This window comes from Mastomys coucha, unplaced genomic scaffold, assembly GCF_008632895.1.
Source record: "Mastomys coucha isolate ucsf_1 unplaced genomic scaffold, UCSF_Mcou_1 pScaffold22, whole genome shotgun sequence".
Classification (NCBI taxonomy): domain Eukaryota; kingdom Metazoa; phylum Chordata; class Mammalia; order Rodentia; family Muridae; genus Mastomys; species Mastomys coucha.
The window spans coordinates 223,235,427-223,254,327 of record NW_022196905.1 but is presented as its reverse complement, the minus strand read 5'-3'; the positions used below and the strand labels follow the sequence as shown (position 1 = coordinate 223,254,327).

The window sequence follows — 18,901 nt, the reverse complement described above, 5'->3', positions numbered from 1 at the left end:
GACAGAGAGAGAGACAGAGAGAGAGAGGAGAGAGAGAGACAGAGAGAGAGAGAGAGACAGAGAGAGAGAGAGACAGAGAGAGAGAGAGGAAGAGAGAGAGAGGGAGAGAGAGAGAGACAGAGAGAGAGACAGAGAGAGAGAGAGAGAGGGGGAGAGGGAGAGAGAAAACAAAGAACGAACTCAGGGTCATCCTGGACTGCGTAGCTCTATTTCCATCCTTCCCTTCCATTGTGCTAAGACGGTCTTACATACTCAGCCTGGGCATGAGCCCCCTTCCTACCTCTGTCTCTAAGCTGCTGCCATTACAGGCATGCTTCACTGCAGCCAGCAAGATCTTCCTGAGGACTGAGGTTCTTTGTTGTGTTGCTTTTGGGATTTTGAGATTATCTCATGTATCTCAGATTGGTTTCAGGTTTGCTCTGTATCCAGGCTGGTCTTAAACTCTTGGTCATCCTGCCTCTACCTTTCAAGTGCTTGGAATAGAACCATAAATACCATGCCTGTTTTAAATTTTATTTTAAACACTTTGAATACTTCTTTAAACTTGCATCTAAAAATACTTATGACAATTTGTGTGTTTGTGTGAATATATGCTGTGTGTTCAGGTATCTCCTGACCCCAGAAGAGAGTGCCCAGTCCCCCTGGAACTGGAGTTACAGGTGGTTGTGATCTGCTTAATGTTGCTGGGAGCTGAACTCGGATCTTCTGGAAGAGCCGGAGGCACTCTTAACCTCTTCTTAAGCTTTGCTGTACATGTGGGATTGAGTTGTCACCGGGAAACTTTTCCCAAATTGTGCTGTCCTTAAATATGCCTGAAATAAACTGTCCAGTGTCAGACTCTTGAAATTTGAGCCAACATTGGCTGGTGAGTTCTGTTGAACCAGACTTTGTTTTTGCCTCATCCTGATGTTTACAAAGACCCTCACATATATGTGTGAGCCTGTGTGTGTTTGGATATGTGTGGGTGCCCTTGGAGGATAAAAAAAGGCATCAGATCCCTGGAGCTGGAGTTTCAGGATCACCAGCACCACAGAAACTGGGCATGATGGCTTGGACCTGTAATTTGAACAGTCGAGGGGTTAGACAGGAGCATAAGAGGTCAAAGTTGCCAAGGTGGCGATGAGGCAGGCTTCTAACCCCAGCACTCGGGAGGCAGAGGCCAGCCTGGTCTACAGAGCTAGTTCCAGGATAGCCAAGGCTACATAGAGAAACCCTATCGAGGGAAGGGGGATGATCTGTATATGTGAACACTGTAGTGATTTCAATCTTATTTGTCATTGCCTAGCACAGCCCCTTATAATGCATTCTAGACAGTAGCTAGGACCAGGCTAATTTACCTTGATGGGACATTGGCAGAAGCATCATCATCCAGAGTATTAACACTTGGGCTTACTTGTGTCAGAGTTTTAAGTTCTTAATTTGTGGAGTGGGCTTGTGTGTGCAGTGTTCCTGGCTGGTAGAAGAGTGTGTTAAATTCCCTGGGATTGTTGTGAGGCACCATGTGGGTGTTGGGAATAGAACCCTGCTCCTCTGGAAGAGTAGCCAGTGCTCTTAACTACTGAGCCATCTATACAGCCCCATACAGTCCCTATATAGTGCTATGTTTAAAAAAAGACAGGGTTTCAAGGTAGGCCTATTGGTGCATACCTTTAATCCCAGCACTATGAAGGTAGAGGCAAGCAGATCTTTTTTGTTTCTTTGTTTGTTTGGTTTTTTTGTTTTGTTTTTTGTTGTTTTCTTTTTGTTTTTCGAGACAGAGTTTCTCTGTGTAGCCCTGGCAGTCCTGGAACTCACTCTGTAGACCAGGCTGGCCTCGAACTCAGAGATCCACCTGCCTCTGCCTCCCAAGTGCTGGGATTAAAGGCGTGTGCCACCACAGCCCAGCTGATATGGGGGGTCTTTAATCGACCTGGAGCTCACTAAATCAGCCAGGCTGGCTGGTCAGTGAGCCCCAGGGATCTGTCTGTCTCAGCCTCACCAGTGAGGGTTACAAGCATAATCTCTAGAGAAGGAGCAAGTGCCTTTAACCTCTAAGTCAGCTCTCTAGCCTTTTGTTTATGTTTGTGCAGTTGTTAGTGGGGTTATATGTATTCATTACATGGAGGTCAAGGATTGGTCTTTTTGTGTATGTGAGTGTCCCTATGGGCCAGAGGTTGATATAAGGTGTTTTTCCCTATTGCCATACATCTTTTACGGTAATAATAATAAAAATACTATTATGTTATTTCAGGGTGTTTTGAAACAGGTTTCTCTGTGTAGCCCTAGCTGTCCTGGAACTCACTATGTAGACAAAGCTGACCCTCAAACTTTGAGATCCACCTGTCTCTGTTTCCGGAGTGTTGGGACTAAAGGCATGCACCACCACTGCCTGGCTTAAATTATTATTTTTTAGACTTATTTTATGTGTACAAGTGTGTGTATATGTGGTATATATGTGCCCTATGTTTGTGCTTGGTGCCTGAAAAGGTCCAAAAGGGTGTGGAATTCCTCGGACTGGAGTTAGGAATGGTTCAGAGCCACCACATGGGTGCTAGGAACTGAACCCTGGTTTTCTGCAAGACCAGCAAGTGCTCTTGTATGTCATATCTCTAGCTCCCTTTGTCTTATTTTGTTTGTGTTTTGAGGATGGGGTCTCTCTATGTAGTTTTGGGTGTCCTGGAACTGGATATGTAGCTGCCTGCCTCTGTCGCCTGAGTGCTGGAATTAAAGGCACACACTACCACACCTGACTTCCTCCATCTTGGTTTTGAGGTTGGGTGTCTTGCTGAACCTAGAGCTCCCAAAGTTGTCTAAACTGGCAGCTGGTGACCAAGTACTCCACTGGCTGAGCCACCTCCTCCCACTCCCTCCTCCCCCTTTCTCCTTTTCTCTCTTTCTCCCCCTCACCGTATGTGTGTGTAGACACAATCTTGAGAATTGCAGCACATGTTAATCTCAAACTTGGTCTTCCTGCCTCAGCCACTAGAGTGTTTTGATTACAGACCTGTACCGCAGTATCTAGTAAGAAAAACATCTCTTTTTTTCCTTCTTTCCCTCCTTCCTTCCTTCCCTCCTTCCTTTCTTCCTTCCTTTCTATCTCTTTGAGGGTGATGAACAGAATCTCACTATGTAGCTCTGGCTGGCATAGAACTTGATATGTAGACAGACCAAGTTTGCCTCAAACTCAAAGAGATCCATCAGCCAGTGCTTCTGAGTGTGGGAATTAAAGGTGTCTGCAGCCGTGCTCAGCAAATGCATGATTTTTAAATGGAAAAGAAGAAGAAGAAAAGCTTCTTTGAATTCTTTCCACAGTCATATGCCAGGAAACTGATAGATGAAACCTGCCTCATTGGTTTGTTGAATGGTAATTCTGCCAGTGTTGCACAGGACAAAAATAAAGATGGGCTGCAGAGCTAGCTCACTGGTTAAGAAAGTGTGGTGTTCTTCCAGAGTTCCATCCCCAGCACCCATGTAGAAAGTCTCATGACCACATGTAACTTCAGCTATGGGGTTACAATGACCTTTTCTCATCTTCTGGCCTCCTGACCTTCAGCAGTATCTGTATACACGTGGCAGACACGTGCAAATTAATAAAATAAATCCTCAAGGATTGTCCTAGAACTTGAAGCTCAGTCTTTCGTTGTTGTCTGCGGCCTGTGCCTGATCAGTGGGCAGTTTAGGGCTGTTTATGTTAAATGTGAGTCTCATACCACAGAACACTGAAAATTTCAAATGCATGTTCATAAACATGCTTTTCTGTAAAATTCAAATATTATTTATTTATTTATTTATTGAGACAAGGTTTCTCTGGGTATCCCTGGTTTCCCTGGAGCCAGACTGGCCTCTAACTCAGAGATCTGCCTGCTTCTGCCTCCCAAGTACTACCTGGCTTGTAAAAGTCAAATGTAAGAGCTATGTCTATGAATGTTTTTTAATTATAGCATTTTGTTTTAACATCCCATAAAATGTGAGTGTACACTTTAAAAAAAAACTGTAACTGTTTGGGAATATAATTAGCAGTGCTTTGAGAGTTTGATCATTGAATAGAGAAAAGGCAAAATCTCCACCTGAGCTAGAATAAAACTAAGTGTACTTACTGTCTCGGTGTGTTTGCTCTTCTGATGTATCCTCCTGGTCAGGAGGAAATCTTCCCTGGTTCAGACACTTCCAAAAAAAAAAGAGTTTGGTCTTGACTAACTAATTAAAGGTGGTTGTGTACACCTTTAACCTAAGGGCTAGGGAGTCAGAGTCTTGAGGCCAACATGGTCTACATAATGAGTTCTGTGCCAGCCATGGCTACAAAGTTAGAGCATCTCTAGATGAATAAATCAGTTAAAATTAAAATGAAAAAATGTATATTATGAAATGAAAATTCCTGTCTTTTTTGTATTTTTGAGGGAGAGTTTATGTGTGTAATAGCCCTGACTATCCTGGAATTCACTCTGTAGACCAGGCTGGGCTCTAATTCACAGAGATCCACCTGCCTCTGCTTCCCAAGTGCTGGGGCTAAAGGGGTGCACCACCACTACCTTAAAAATAATTACATTTGGCCAGGCGGTGGTGGCACATGCCTTTAATCCCAACGCTTGGGAGGCAGAGGCAGGCGGATTTCTGAGTTCAAGACTGTGTGGTCTACAGAGTGAGTTCCAGGGCAGCCAGGGCTACACAGAGAAACCCTGTCTCGAAAAACCAAAAAAAAAAAAAAATAATAATAATAATAATAATAATAATAAAATAAAAAAATAAAAAAATTACATTTAAACATATGTGTCCACAAACGTGCATGTGCACATGCCCCAACCAAAGAGAACTGGGTGGACTCTGCTCTCTCTTCTCACAGTGTGTGTACTGGGCACTGACCTCGGTTGTCAGGCTTAGTGTCAGGCACTGTAGCTCCCTGAACCATCTCTGGGATGTTCCCTGGGATGACAGTGTGTTAGGGATCTTTCCACACTTTTATCTTCATCTCGTTGAATGCCTGTTGGCAGGGGTAGGGGTAGGGCTCAGCCAAGCCTGACAACTCTAGTTTGGTCCCCAGAATCCACATTGTGGAAGGAGAGAACTGACTCGCACAAGTTGTCCTCTGATGATCCATAACTCTGGTTCCAAGGAATCACATGACTCTGCCTCCTAGGGATCCAGGCACACACATGGTGCAAAAACATAAGTGAGAGAAAAACACACACATTAAATTTTCTAAAAATCAAAAATTCTATTAGGTGTGTGTGTGTGTGTGTGTGTGTGTGTGCGCGCGCACGCAGGTGTGTGTGTGTGCTTGAAGTCAGAGGACAGCTTTGCTGGGTCGGTACATTCCTCATGTCTTTACATAGGTCCCAAGGATGTAATGGTTACCAGGATTACATGGCAAGAACATTATCCACTGAGACATGTCCTTGGCTTGAGATTCCTCTTATTTGTTCTTAAAAGGAAGAATCAGTGAAGAGTTGCATGTAGGTCAGTGGTAGAACATTTGCATAGAACCTTCTACATTTACCATGTGTGCATCTATGTGTGGGTATGTGCATAAGTGCAGTACCCTGGAGGCTCAGAGGAGGGTGTTGGGTCCCTTGGAGTTGTAGTGACAGGCCTCTTACCTGGGTGCTGGGTCCTTGCAAGAGTAGCAAGTGTTCTTAAGTGGACAGCCATCTCTCTGGTACCCTCAGACTTACTCACAGTCCCTCTGTGGGGCATGGGTTCCTGGTGCTTTGTGGCTTCCAAAGCCCTGAGTCAGTGATTCTCAACCATCCTAATTCTGTGACCTTTACATCCTTTAATACATTATTGCATGTTGTGGTGACCACCCCCCAACCATAAAGTTATTTCGTTGCTGTTTCATACTTCATAACTTCATAATTTTTCTAATGATGAATTGTAATGTAAATATTTGATATGCAGGATACCTGATATGTGATCCCCAGAGGGGTTGTGACCCCCAGGTTGAGAACAGCTGCCCAAGGTGCTCAAGCCACTTCTATAAAGTGGCTTAGTGAAGTCGGGAGTAGAAGTGTACACCTTTTGTCCTAGTACTCAGTAGGCAGAAGCAGGATGATCTCTCTGAGTTCGAGGCCAGCCTGGTCTACAGAGTGAGTTCCAAGACAGCCAGGGCTATGCAGAGAAACCCTGTCTCGAAAAACCAAAAAACCCAAACCAAACCAAACCAAACCAAAACTTAAAAAAAAAAAAAAAAAAAAAAACTTTAAAAAAAAAAGGGGGGGCTGGCGAGACGGCTCAGCGGGTAAGAGTACTGACTGCTCTTCCGAAGGTCCTGAGTTCAAATCCCAGCAACCACATGGTGGCTCACAACCATCCGTAATGAGATTAGTCGTCCTCTTCTGGTGCGTCTGAAGACAGCTACAGTGAATTACGCCCAAGTGAGCGGGCTGGAGCAAGGAAAGGTCCTGAGTTCAATTCCCAGCAGTCACATGATGGCTCACGGCCATCTGTACAGCGACAGTGTACTCATACACATAAAATAAATAAAATAAATCTTAAAAAAAAAAAAAGACATAGAAGGCAGAAAACCTAATGTGCCAGGTGTTGTGTATAAACAATTGCATTAGATAGCTCTGCCTGATTACCAAGTCCTCAGACTGGGGTTGGTCGAGTCCTTGAAATCACTATTTGTGGGCACAGGAGGCCAGCTGAGTAGCCGCAAGGTGTTGTGGGACTCTGCCTGAGAAGTTAGGAAACTTCTGTGAAACTCTGGCTAGAGTGAGAAACCGGGGGAAAGGATGAGTAGGCAAAGTTGAGAAGACGATGGAGATCCCCGTGCGGGATTTGGTGGGATTTGGAAAGGTCTTTAGACTGCGCAAGAAGGGAGATGGGAACCATGGAGGGGTGTAAGCAAAGGGCCTTGACCTGAAGTGCTCTCAGGTGCCTCCTGGCAGCAGTGAGGAGCAAAGAAGAAAGTGGGAGGTGAGGTGAGTGAACTCATCCAAAAAGAAGAAGTGAAGTGGGAGTGAGAAGTGGGGGCTTCTGGCAGAGGAAGGGTCAAGGTTGCCGTGTTTGGAGCGAGCTGCAGCCATTGGCTGAAGGTCATCAGAAAGGATGGTTGGGGAACAGCAGGCTAGAAGCTATGTCCAGGGTGTAGCGGCCACGCAGTCCCGGGAGCAGCCGCCAGATGGCGAGCGCGCCGCGGGAAAGACCCTGGCCATAGCTTCTCACGCTGCTGCCGACAGGCCTTGCTCCTCACCTGGGTGTGAGATGCACGGACAGGGCTGGGTCCGACCCCCACAGGCGTCTCGAGGGCCCAAAGCCTGGGATGCAATCTCATGTCCTTTGTGTACTTCCCACCACTCTGTTCCCATCGCCTGTATCAGCATCTCAGGTCTCTGCAAAAGTGTCACCTTCCCGGTGTGTGTGTGTGGGAGGGGAGGGATGGTGTGTGTGTGTGTGTGTGTGTGTGTGTGTGTGTGTGTGTGTCTTCCCTGACGGCCCAGGTATCAGAAACCCATACCTTGACCCCTCTAAAATTCATTTCATTTTACTGTTTTTTTTTTCTCCTTTGAAACAAGATCACTCTTTAGCCAAGGCTGCCCTTAAACCCCTGATCCTCCTGCTTGTGCTCATTATGCGCTGGGATGACAGATAGGGAGTTGTGGCCCATACCTGTAATCTCTGTACTCAGGAGACTGAGGTGGATGAAGCTCAAGATAATGGCCAGTCTGAGCTGCATAAGAAGGAAGTCTTGTCTCAACCCCACCCAATAAGACAATACTAGCAGTCAGGTTAATTTATTGTTGTTTGGGTACAGGGGTGCTGAAGAGCTCCTGTTTATAACTCATAAAGGTTCCCTCCTCAGAACAGGAAAAAAAAAAAGGTTATGGGTTCATGAGACAAATGAGCATCAACATGTGTGTTTCAGGTCTCTCTGAGTCTCTGAGTCCTCATTACAACCGCTGAGGTTGTATCTGATGCCATTGACAGTATTCTACTACAGAAGAGAAGGGATGAAGCCCAGGGTGGTTAATGGTCTTGCATGAAGGTGCACAGCCAAGAAACTGCAGGGCAACACCGAAGGGTGTGATGTCATTAAGTGGATGAATGGGAGTCGGAGGATTCAAAAGACCCCTTAGCTGCCGTCCCCTGGACCTGCCTTCCTTGATCTCATGGTCCCCATGGAGCAAGCTCAGCCCACCCTGGGGCTTTCAGCAGGCTGGGAGGAGCTGTGGGATTGGCCTTGTCAGTTTCCCTTCCTTCCCTGCTGAGAGCTCCCAGAAACACCTCTCAGGCTGCTCAGGAGGGGACAGTGCTAAAAAGCAGATCTCTGAGGGCCCAGACTTCACACACTAGACAGCAGGGTCCATTGCGCAGGACCCTGAGCCCATTGCAAGACAAACAGACAGACGACTGCACAGCCAAGTGATGCTCCGTGGCCAGTTAACCACGCTGCTGGGTCTGCTCAGTGGGGCCTGGCTGCCTACAGGCTCAGGGAGGCCCGGGGTCCCAGTTACCCCTGCTCAGTCCTGGGCTGCTACCAATCAGAGTGAGACTCTGGATCCCCTGGTGTCCATTTCTGCCCTGGGTAGCTGGAAAGCCTTCCTGGGCCTGCAAAACAAACAGCAGGGGACAGGTGAGCTGCAGGGAGGGCCCAGGGTAGCTGCAGGTGTGTCCTTGCCCCTGGCTCCTCAGGAAGTGCTTCAGGAGACTTGTAAGGCTCTGCCCTTTGTTCAGGTGAGTTTGTGGTGGCAGTGGTGGTGTCTTTTGTGGTGGTGGGGTCTGTGGTGGTAGCGGTGGTGAGGGGCACTCAGCAGTGTTCTAAATGCCTATGAACTTTAGGTTTCTTCCTTAGCACACAGGGCAGATGGTCTTCCACTCCTGCTGCTTTGATTGCCTTTGTTTTCATTTCTCAAGTCTGTTTTTTCCTTTTTTGTTTTGAGACATGGACTCCTTTAGCCCAGGCTGACTCAGGTCTACAGAGTGAGTTCCAGGGCAGCCAGGGTGGCACAGAGAATTTTTTTTTTTAAAGATTTATTTTATTTTTATTTATTTTATGTGTATGAGTACACTGTAGCTGTACAGATGGCTGTGAGCCATCATGTGTGTGGCTGTTGGGAATTGAACTCAGGACCGCTCTCTCTGGCCTGCCTCGCTTGCTCTGGCGTAATTCACTGTAGTTGTCTTCAGATGCACCAGAAGAGGGTGTCAGATCTCATTACAGGTGGTTGTGAGCCACCATGTGGTTGCTGGGATCTGAACTCAGGACCTTCAGAAGAGCAGTCAGTGCTCTTACCCGCTGAGCCATCTCGCCAGTGAATCTTTGTCTGGAAAACAAAAACAAACAAAGGAAAACAACAATGACAAAAGATTCCACTTGTGACCTCTCCTCCTATGTGCAGCCTCTCCTGGTTTAAAGACCTAGGGGCTTCATGCATGTGAGGCAAGCTCTACCATCCACATCTCCAGAAGCTGGTTCTGGTTTCCTGCTTAGCAGCCAGGAAGAGGCTACTGACAGATCCATGTCCCTTGCTCCCCTCCAAACGCCCATGACTGTAACCATGACCATAACCTTACTCTGAACAAAAGCCCTGGTTCTCAGACTCCACAAGGGTCTACATACTTTGACCTCCCTGTCTTGGGCTCCTCCCACTCATCCCATGACATGCTTTCTTGGGTGTGCTATGTGTGTTTAGACAGGGTTTTGCTATGGAGTCTGCAAAATTTGTACTGGTCTGTATACCACAGACTGCTCTCTAACTCAGTGATCCTTCTGTTGAAGTCATAGGTGTGAGTCACCACACCCATCTTGGAACAAAGGTATCTGTCTGTCTATTGTTGTTTTAACTAGAGTTTTTTTGTTTTTGTTTTTGTTTTTGTTTTTTGTTTTTTTTTTTTTTTTTTGGTTTTTCGAGACAGGGTTTCTCTGAGTAGCCCTGGCTGTCCTGGTACTCACTCTGTAGACCAGGCTGGCCTCGAACTCAGAAATCCGCCTGCCTCTGCCTCCCAAGTGCTGGGATTAAAGGTGTGTGCCACCACCACCCAGTTTAGCTCGAGTTTTATGAAGCTTGGGGCTGGCTATAAACTGCAGGTCTTCCTGCCTTTACCTCCTGAATCCTGGGATTATGGGCATGAACCAGCAGCTCAGTTTATGTTGAGTTGGAGGTGGAAGCCAGGGCCTCAAGTAAGCTAGACAAGTACTCTACATTATGAGCTACATACCCATTTCAGGGCAGAGGTTATCTGGTTTATTTTATTTTCCTTCTATATTCCTGTCCCCAAGACCTACAACAGACTCGGCAGTAAGTGCCTTTGCCTACTGAACTCTTATTGACCGGTGTGCATGTGTGTGTGTGTGTGTGTGTGTGTGTGTGTGTGTGTGTGTGTTTACAAAGCATTTCAGAGGAGAAACGGCTCAGCAGGTAAAGGCACTTGTCAGCAAGCCTGGCATCCTGAGTTTGATTCCTGGGACTCACATGGTGGAAGGAGAGAACTGAGTCTAACAGTTTGTCCTTTGGCTTCCACATGGCTTCCACGGCATACAACCCCTCTATACCTGTGACAAAATTAAAATAAAAAGATAGGGTTTCACACTATAGCCCACGGTGGCATAGAGCTGACTGTGCAGCCAACGTTGGTCTCGAACTCATGGTAATTCTCCTGCTTCAGTCTCCCAAATGTTTAGATTACAGGTATGAATAACCATATCCAGATTTTTTTAGAGGATTTTTGGGGGAAACTTTCTTTTTTAAATTTATTTATTTATATGCAAGTACACTGTAGCTGTCTTCACACACTCCAGAATGGGGTGTCAGATCTTGTTACAGATGGTTGTGAGCCACTATGTGGTTGTTGGGATTTGAACTCAGGAATCTTCGGAAGAGCAATCGGTGCTCTTAACTGTTGAGCCATCTCTCTAGCCCCCATGTCCAGATTTTTAAAAATTAAAATACTTTAATGTGTATATTTTGTCTACTGTATGTATACCTAGTGTGTGCCTAATGTAAAGCCAGAAGATGGTGTCAGATCCCCTAGAGCTGGAGCTATGGATAGTTGTGAGCCACAAGATCTGAACAGAGTCCAGGTCCTCTGCAACAGCAAGCAGTGTTCTTAACCGATGAGCTATCTCTAGCTCCCCACCCCAATCTGATCTTTTTGTGGTTCTGGGAATGGAACCTGAGCCTCATACAAGCTAGGCAAGAGTTCTATGCCTGAGCTCTGCCCCCAGCTCTGTGTTTTCATTTATTTTGACACAGGTTCTCAGGGTTTCCTACATGGGCCTTGAGCCTGAAGATGCCCTTATCTCGGCCTCTGGACTGGCTGTGATGTACATGTCTGCATCACCAGGTCCAGCCTTCATTTATAATGTGGATGATTTTGTTTGGATGTGTATAGACCCACATGTGTGTCAAGGACAGGGAGATGGTCTGCAGTGTTCTCAACTACTATTTTCCTTTTTAAAAAGAATTAAATTGTCAGGCAATTCAAAGGTGGCCCATGCCTTTAATCCTAGCACTTGGGAAGCAGAGGCAGGCAGATTTCTGAGTTCAAGGCTGTGTGGTCTACAGAGTGAGTTCCAGGACAGCCAGGGCTACACAGAGAAACCCTGTCTTGAAATAATAAACAGACGAACAAGTAAATACAGTTCTATGGGTGTTTTGTATGCATGTGTGTGTGTGTCCTACACACATGCTTAGTGCCTAAAAGGAAGTGTCAAATCTTCTGAAATGGAGAAGTTGTGAGTTGCTATGCAAGTGCTGTGAATTGAACCCAGGAGCTCACCAATTCAGCTAGGCTGGGTTGGCCAGCAAGCCCCAGGGAGCCTCTTGTCATCACCTTCCCAGGGTTGAGATTACAGGCAGGTGTCCCATGATCGCTGGGGATCTGAACTCCGGTCTTCATGATTGCACCACATCATTTTATGACTCTCACCAGCCTTGGACTTGGAAGATTTTATGCAGGAGTGTGGAAAGGTCGAGTAAGTTGCTGCAGGCCATACAGCTAGGAGGGGGAGTCAAAATTGAAAACTTCAGCCTTCAGCATCCACATCTTTTTGTTCGTGTAGAAATGGAGGGTAATCATTCTCATTCCTCTAGTCCTAGACTCCACAATGCTGACTGTCCCCTGTCTCTGTTTACAGGTGATCTCCAGGCCTGGTTGTACAAGTGCCCGGGTCCTTAATCATCTCTGTTTTGGCCACTGTTCCTCCTTCTACATTCCCAGCTCGGATCCCACCCCTGTAGTCCTCTGCAACAGCTGTGTGCCGGCTCGAAAGCGCTGGACATCAGTGGTGCTGTGGTGTGGAGTTGGCCAATTAGTCTCCCCTCACAGGGTGAGGATTTCCACTGTATTGGTCCAGAAGTGTCAGTGCCGCCCGAAGCTGTGAGCTGAGCATCCTACAGGAGTGCACAGGACACGAACCTTGGAAAGAAGCAGGAGATGCAGTAGAAAGACGTGACCTGAATGATGTGTATCAGGTCAAGAGAGCAGAAGTGGACAGGGCCAGAAGGTCTTAATCTCACCCCCAGAATACTAGACATGGTCTCCCAGTCATGGGTTTAGACCCTAATAGTTGTAGAATTTGGGGCTAAAGTATAACTCAGCGGGAGAGGGCTTGCCATCATGCATGAAGCCCTGGGTTCTATTCTTATGTGATATGTGGAGGAAAAAAAAAGTGAAAATTAGCTATAGTGTGTGATTAGCCCTGTGTGGGAGGGAACATTCATACAATCATTAACTCACGTCGTCCTCAGGAATAAATCCTCAGAAATTCCGCAAGGTAGAATTTCACCACGGGTCATTTTACAGATGAGGAAACCGAAGCTGTTGAGGCATTGTCACTTTTGGAGAGGGGAGAATTGGGAGAGGGCTTGAGATACAGCCCTTACGCGCATGCGCAGCACAGCTCCCTGCTGAGCTCCTCCTCCCCCAGCCTGGGGTTCCGCTCTTATCCACTAGGTGGCACCGCGTCCCAGCGTCCAAGACAGACACTCCCAACTGTTAGGGCAGCACCACCCAAACCGGGACACTCCGCAAAGATGACCCTGTTCTAGGGACATTGGAATAACAGCAGCAGCAGCAGCAGCAACAATAACAACAAAAAACTATGGCAGGCAAGCGGGAAGCAGCTGCTGGGAAAACCTGGCCCCAGCCAGAGGCGACCCTGCGTGTGTGCAGCTGCCTCTCTCATTGACAGTAGCTGGGGTTTCCCTTATTGCCCCACCCGAGTCCCCGCAGCAGCCTCATGCCCAGCCTAGCATTCCATGGGAACCATAAAGGTTGGCCAAGTCCAGCTGTGCGTGCTTCTTTCTGACTAGGGTTTCCTGGGTAGGGGGGCTCCCTCTTCAGCTGGGGGGCAGGGTGTGCGGCAGCCAGGCAGCCTAGCTTTGGGCGGCTGGAAACAGGGCTCTGGCAGATGGGCCCGTCTGGCAGAGACTCAGAGACATGTGGCAGCGTCGCCTCCAAATGCCCCCCCCCCCGGTGCTGGGTAGAGGGAGCTGGTCAAGCGTCCCTCCTCCCTGGCCCTCTTCCTGCCTCAGGAAGGAAGGATCCAGGTGAGGGGGAACAGGAGGGCCCCCCACAAGGAAACAGATGGGACAGCACGGCGTGGGAGCTTCGACCCCTGACCTTACAGGCCTGAACAGAGGGGTGGGAACCTGCCTGGATGCCAGCTCTCAAGACTGTCCTAGAGGGAGGGTCATGGAGCCCTGGGGGCCGGGGGCGGCACCCTCCTGCCTGTCCCTAGAGCTTGGTTGCAAACCTCATGCAGTGTCTGAGCTGGCAGCTCAACCGAGGCACCCCTTTTCTGGCGGGCACAAGATGCCTGCATCCCTCCACCTCAGCTGTGCCCACCTCCTGCCAGCCTGGAGAGCCAGCTGGGAACCTTGGTGCCAGGGGGAGCAGAGTCACTGTGCCCTCCCAGGCAGTGCCAGTCGCCCCCGCTGCTGCCCCCCCAGGCCCAGTAATGGGTGGGTAATGAGTGCTGGGGGAGTCAGGGGGGCGAGGCAGGGAGGCAGGTGCCACAGGCTCTGGCACCGGGGGCCACTAATCAGGTTTGCCAACGCCATCTGTCATCGTGCGAGCATCTGGGGCTCAAGGTGACCCTGTCACCCTCAGTTACAATTATGAGTTTGGCATCTGTATTAAAGCTCGCCAGCCGGCCAGGCAGGGGAGGGCTCGGGTGGAAAAGGGGGTGCACGGTGAGCCCCATCCCTGGGGTCTGGTTCCCAGGGGCTGTGTAGCTGCCAAGGCATGAAGCTTCTCTGCACTCTGTGTGTGTGTGTGTGTGTGTGTGTGTGTGTGTGTGTGTATGTTCTCATACAATATGAGTATATACACACTCATCCCAGCCTCCTTTGCTGTTCTTCCTTAGTATGTCTGGGCACAGGATTGGGAATCTCAGGGTTTGTTTCTGAGTGGTGGCTGTGTGTTGGAGGGTTTGGTGGGGTGGAAGAAGGGGGATGGCTATGACATTGTATGGGTACCCAGGCAAGCATGTGTATGGGTATGCTAAGAGAGGAATGGTGCACAGTGAGCTCCGTCCCTGGGGTCTGGTTCCCAGGAGCTGTGTAGCTGCCAAGGTGTGAAGCTTCTCTGTACTCTCTTCACTTGTCTTTGGATGATGATGTGTGATAGGGTGTGAGTTCTTGTAGTGTGCGTGATTGTGGGTGTGCATCAGAGGGCATCAGTATTGAAGCTCTTACAGTTATAGGCTGTGTGTGTGGTGGAGGCATGAATCTACAGTCTGTGTGACAGATCATTTCAGTGTGTGTGTGTGTGTGTGTGTGTGTGTGTGTGTGTGTAGAAGCAGCCACTGGCAGAGGCTGTAGATATTCACCCCAGATTCTCTTTAGCCCCTTCAGTCTGTGCCTGCTCTTACCAGCCCAGCTCCGATCCAGAGAGTTCTAACAAAGACCCAGGACTCCCGGATATTGCAGGCCTGTTTTGGGTTTCTCTGTTTTGGGAGCTGTATTCTCAGCTCAAGATTCTAATTTTGAACAATGGAATCTAGATTTTTTTTTTTTTTTGATTTTGAATTCTGGAATTTGAACCTGGGTTTTAGATTCTGCGTCCTGCGTTCTTGGGTCTAATTTTCTACATCTCATGATTTTTGGAGTCTAGAGTCTTTTCTTCTTCCTGATGCTGGAGATGGAACATGCTAGCTAAAAGCTCTCTTGCCTAGCTCTGTCTCCAGAATCTCAATGAGAATTCTAAGCAGCTGCTCAGCCTGACCCCCAGAACCTATACTGTGATTATGAATTCGAGGACATGGATTACTGAGTTCTGGGTCTGGGTTCTTACTCCTGGGCTCTTATCTCTGTGCTCATTCTGGACCTGTCTCTCTGCCTGGGGTTTCTATAATTAAGCCTTCAACCACAACCCCTAATGATAGGTGTAGAGGCGACATTGAACCACCAGGGGCCACCCTCGGTCTAGATTTCGCCTGGACTGACCTAGCTGTTGGGCTTAAGGTACTGGCATGACCCAACTTTTTGAGGGGGACTGAGAATAACTTTTTTATGCTTCTCTTCCACCCCAGATCTTACCTGAGGACTGATGCCTCTCAGCTCTCACAACTCAAATCTAGATAGTGGGCCCACTCCCTCCACAGCCCCACAAAAGGGCCTCTTGGACAGACAGGGTGTAAGATGTTGAACATTTGAAAAGGATATGGATGGCCTCTTGTGACAGTCCCCATAACCTCTAAAGGTTTGGTTGTTGTTTTGTTGGTTTTTGAGACAGTCTCTATGTAGCCCTGGTTATCTTTGAACGTACAAAGTTACCTGCTCCTGCCTTCAGAGTGCTGGGCTTAAAGATGATTCCAACGAGGTCCAATGTGTCTGGGAGGCATTACTCTGACATGGGGTAGGAGTCCCTTGCTATGTCATGTGTCTATGATTGTGTTAAATGTCTATGACTGCCATGGCTATACCTATAAGCACTGTAAGGGCTATAATGTGCGTCCCTGGGGGAAGGCATGCTGGAGTGTCAGGAGCAGTATATAGAAAGGCTGTGCCTCTGTATGAATGATGCAAAGGGACATTCTGAGAGTATTAAGTTGAGCCAGTGGCAACAGGGCAGTGGGGACTAGAGACCTGGAGCAGGAATCAGCTCTGAATCTCTAAGCCTCTCTTGGGACATTCCCTGTGTCTGGATACATCTGGCCCTACATCTGTCAACCATGAGTAGACCCACCAGTCTCTCTCTGAACATGGCTTCATCTAACTTGGGGTCCCATCCCTACCTCATCCTATTGCCAGGCACATCAAGGAGCACAGCGACCCCCCCCCCCCGAGTCTTGGTGCTTTCCTGTTCAGACCTGTTCTCTTTCATCTCCCTCACTGTCTCTGCCTGCTTGATCTCCTACCCTTCCTCCTGCAAGTCCCTCTCATCTCCTCATCCCTTCCTCTCAGATTCTAAACATTGTTTTCTCCATGGCTGTCTCTCCCACTTGCCCCCTTCTCTAGTATACACATGTATGTACTTGTGTGCGTGTGTGCATGCCTCTGTGTGTGTGTGTGCAGGCCAGAGGTTGTCTTCCCCTACTGTTCTGTTTCCTTCCTTTTCAGACTGGGTGTAGCTTCTCTGACCTGAAACTGTATTGACCCTGTTGGCCTGAGATTTACAAAGCTCTTCCTGCCTGGGCTGGGACTAAAGGTGTTCATCACCATACCCAGCTTTCCACTTTTTTCTTTTATTTTTCTTTCTCCTTCTCCTTCTCCTTCTCCTTCTTTTTGAGGCAGGGTTTATTGCTGCGCCTGGAAGGCTAGCTGGCCGGCATCCCCCCTGAATTCATCTGCCTCCCCATACCCAGTATTAGGATTGCAGGCCTGTGCTCCATGTCTGCCAGGTTTTCTACATGGGTGTTAGGGAGCCAAACTCAGGTCCTCATGTTTGCAGTTGGCCAACTGAGCCGCCACCTCAGCTACTCGCCCCTTGAGCCTTCCCTTCCTCGCTTTTTTAAGAGACAGGGTCCTGATATGGAACTGACACTACCTTCAAACTCACTAGGCTCAGCTGTCCCCTTATAAGACTACTCTGCCTTCTCTCATCCGTGTCTCCCATCCCTAAATCTTGTTAATCTCTGTCTACTTCTCCTATCCTTAATTCGGCATTCCCTTTATCACTGTCTCTCCATCTTCGTTTGACTCCATCTCTGCTGTCTTTCCTTCTCTCCATCTAGGCCAGCCCGGGTGGGTCCGGGTGGGTCCCGGACAGCCCAGCCGGGGCGCCGCGGTGAACAATGCGGCATTCAGGAGGCCGGCCGGCACCATGGCAACGCGCCCGCCCCGCCCTCCCCGCGCGCGGGCCGCGCGTGCCAAGAGGGTGCCATGGTTACATCAGGCGCGTGCCCACCCCGCGCGCCGCCGCGGCCCCTCACGATCTTACAGGGCTGGGCCAGAAGGGGGCGCCCGGTCTTAGCCTCTGCCTGGAGTCAGGAGGGGCTGCCATCTTCAGAAAGTCCCTTCAGCTCTCAGTGCCTTGGTTTTCCCATCTATAAAGTTCAGGGTTGGGGGAGGGGAGAGAGATGTGGGAGAGGAAGAGGGAGTTGGGGAGAAGGAGGGAGAGAGGGATAGAGTGTAGGGCTATATTGTTCCATATTGTGCTTCTGTATTTGATAGTGGGACTGTATGCATTTGTGCAAATTTGTGTCCCAGTGCTTGGACACTTGTGTACTGGGAGGGTACATGGTTGAAGAAGAATCCATTTCCACAAGTTTTCCTCTGATCTCCACAGGCTTGTCACCACAAGCAGATGACTAGACACGGGTATGGAGAAAGAAATAAATGTAATAAAATATAAAAAGAAGTTGAATGGGGATGGCTAAGGTATGGAGCTTGCTTAGTGTGCTCAGCACCACACACAAAAAGCTGTTGGCTATTCCTTTCAGGTCACTATGAATTTGGAAATGTGTGTGTGTGTGTGTGTGTGTGTGTGTGTGTGTGATATTTGTACTTCTGCCTGTGATGGTGAGTGTTGGAGACATAATGGTGTGTCTGCAGTCATATGACTGGGTACCCATGTGCTATGCCTACTTATGTGGTAGGTTTCTGTAGCTGGGGTGCTGTTGCGAGTTCACATTGCCTATTGCTATGCTTGGTGTGTGCTGATGAATAGCTGTGTGTTAAAACCCGTTTGACTTGGAGTTTGTGTGTTCATATATACTTATGTGGAAATGGGTGTGGTTTCCAAGGACTACAGAGTTCTGGTAGAACCCCCCCCTCACCTGAGGACCTCCTGGCACAGAAGGGGGTACCCAGCTGCCTGGGACCTTAGACTCCCTACAGGTTCAGAAGAGCCCCAGTTGATGAATATTCATGAGGTGGGGGGGCTGGCACCTACTGACAACAGCTGCGCTTCCATTAGTCTGTCCCTACTCTGCTTGCTTTCAGTAGGAAAGGGGATTTCAGCCTCAGTCTGTCCCTTTCTCCAAGACTCAGGTCTGGGGAATCCTGAGGACAATTATGGGGCTGTGTCAGCATGTCAACAAATGTCCCAACAGCTTGTTGGGATGGTTAAGGGGCTGTCTAAATGTTGTGACGGGCTCTGAGGAGGGTGATTGTTGTATGGCAGGGAGTCCGTGGGTCTGTGGTATGCCATTACCCAGTTTCATTGTAGTTGTGTCCAGACTTCGGTACGGTGGGACAATGTGAGCAAAAGGAATATCTGTCGCTTGTGAGAGGACCGAGCAGTGTGGCCCTAGCTCCTCAACACTGTGCCTGCAAGGCTGTGTTGTGTCATCGGGCCACCTTGATCTGAGAACAGCTGTGAGCCCTGCCCTGGGAGCGCAGGGATTGGACCTGCTCCTCTTAACTGTGAGTGATGTAGAGACTGTGTAGCCACATGGCTAGGACAGCTGCAGGGACATGCAGACTGAGCATGTCAGAGTGACATTGATACAGTGTAGGGTCAGATTGTCAGGACAACAGAGAGGATGTGTGAGATTGTGGGGCTGATGACACATGTCATTGGAGTTACTGGGTAT

At 48.5% G+C, this 18,901-nt stretch overlaps 1 protein-coding gene and 1 long non-coding RNA gene across 3 annotated transcripts; one reads left to right on the top strand and one right to left on the bottom strand.

Moving 5' to 3' along the window:
• The first annotated feature begins 8,202 nt into the window (after positions 1-8,202).
• On the top strand, positions 8,203-13,206 carry Dand5 (DAN domain BMP antagonist family member 5). Its single transcript, XM_031340590.1, has 2 exons — positions 8,203-8,652; positions 12,056-13,206. The coding sequence occupies exons 1-2, from the start codon at positions 8,344-8,346 to the stop codon at positions 12,299-12,301; spliced, it is 555 nt and encodes a 184-aa protein (XP_031196450.1). The 5' UTR covers positions 8,203-8,343; the 3' UTR covers positions 12,302-13,206.
• Positions 11,712-17,166, bottom strand: LOC116069725. 2 transcript variants are annotated; one of them, XR_004110113.1, is made up of 3 exons: positions 15,699-17,166; positions 12,658-12,755; positions 11,712-12,336 (listed from the first exon to the last, which is right to left on the bottom strand). It is a non-coding gene; the product is annotated as an uncharacterized LOC116069725 (long non-coding RNA). The 2 variants fall into 2 exon arrangements; XR_004110114.1 differs by having other exon boundaries at positions 11,712-11,916.
• Positions 17,167-18,901: the final 1,735 nt, after the last annotated feature.

Excerpts from the sequence above, each read along its gene's own strand:
- Dand5 (XM_031340590.1), top strand. The coding sequence starts at position 8,344 with ATGCTCCGTGGCCAGTTAACCACGCTGCTGGGTCTGCTCAGTGGGGCC. Across the intron at positions 8,653-12,055 it reads AGGCTCTGCCCTTTGTTCAG|GTGATCTCCAGGCCTGGTTG; the intron begins GTGAGTTTGTGG and ends CTCTGTTTACAG.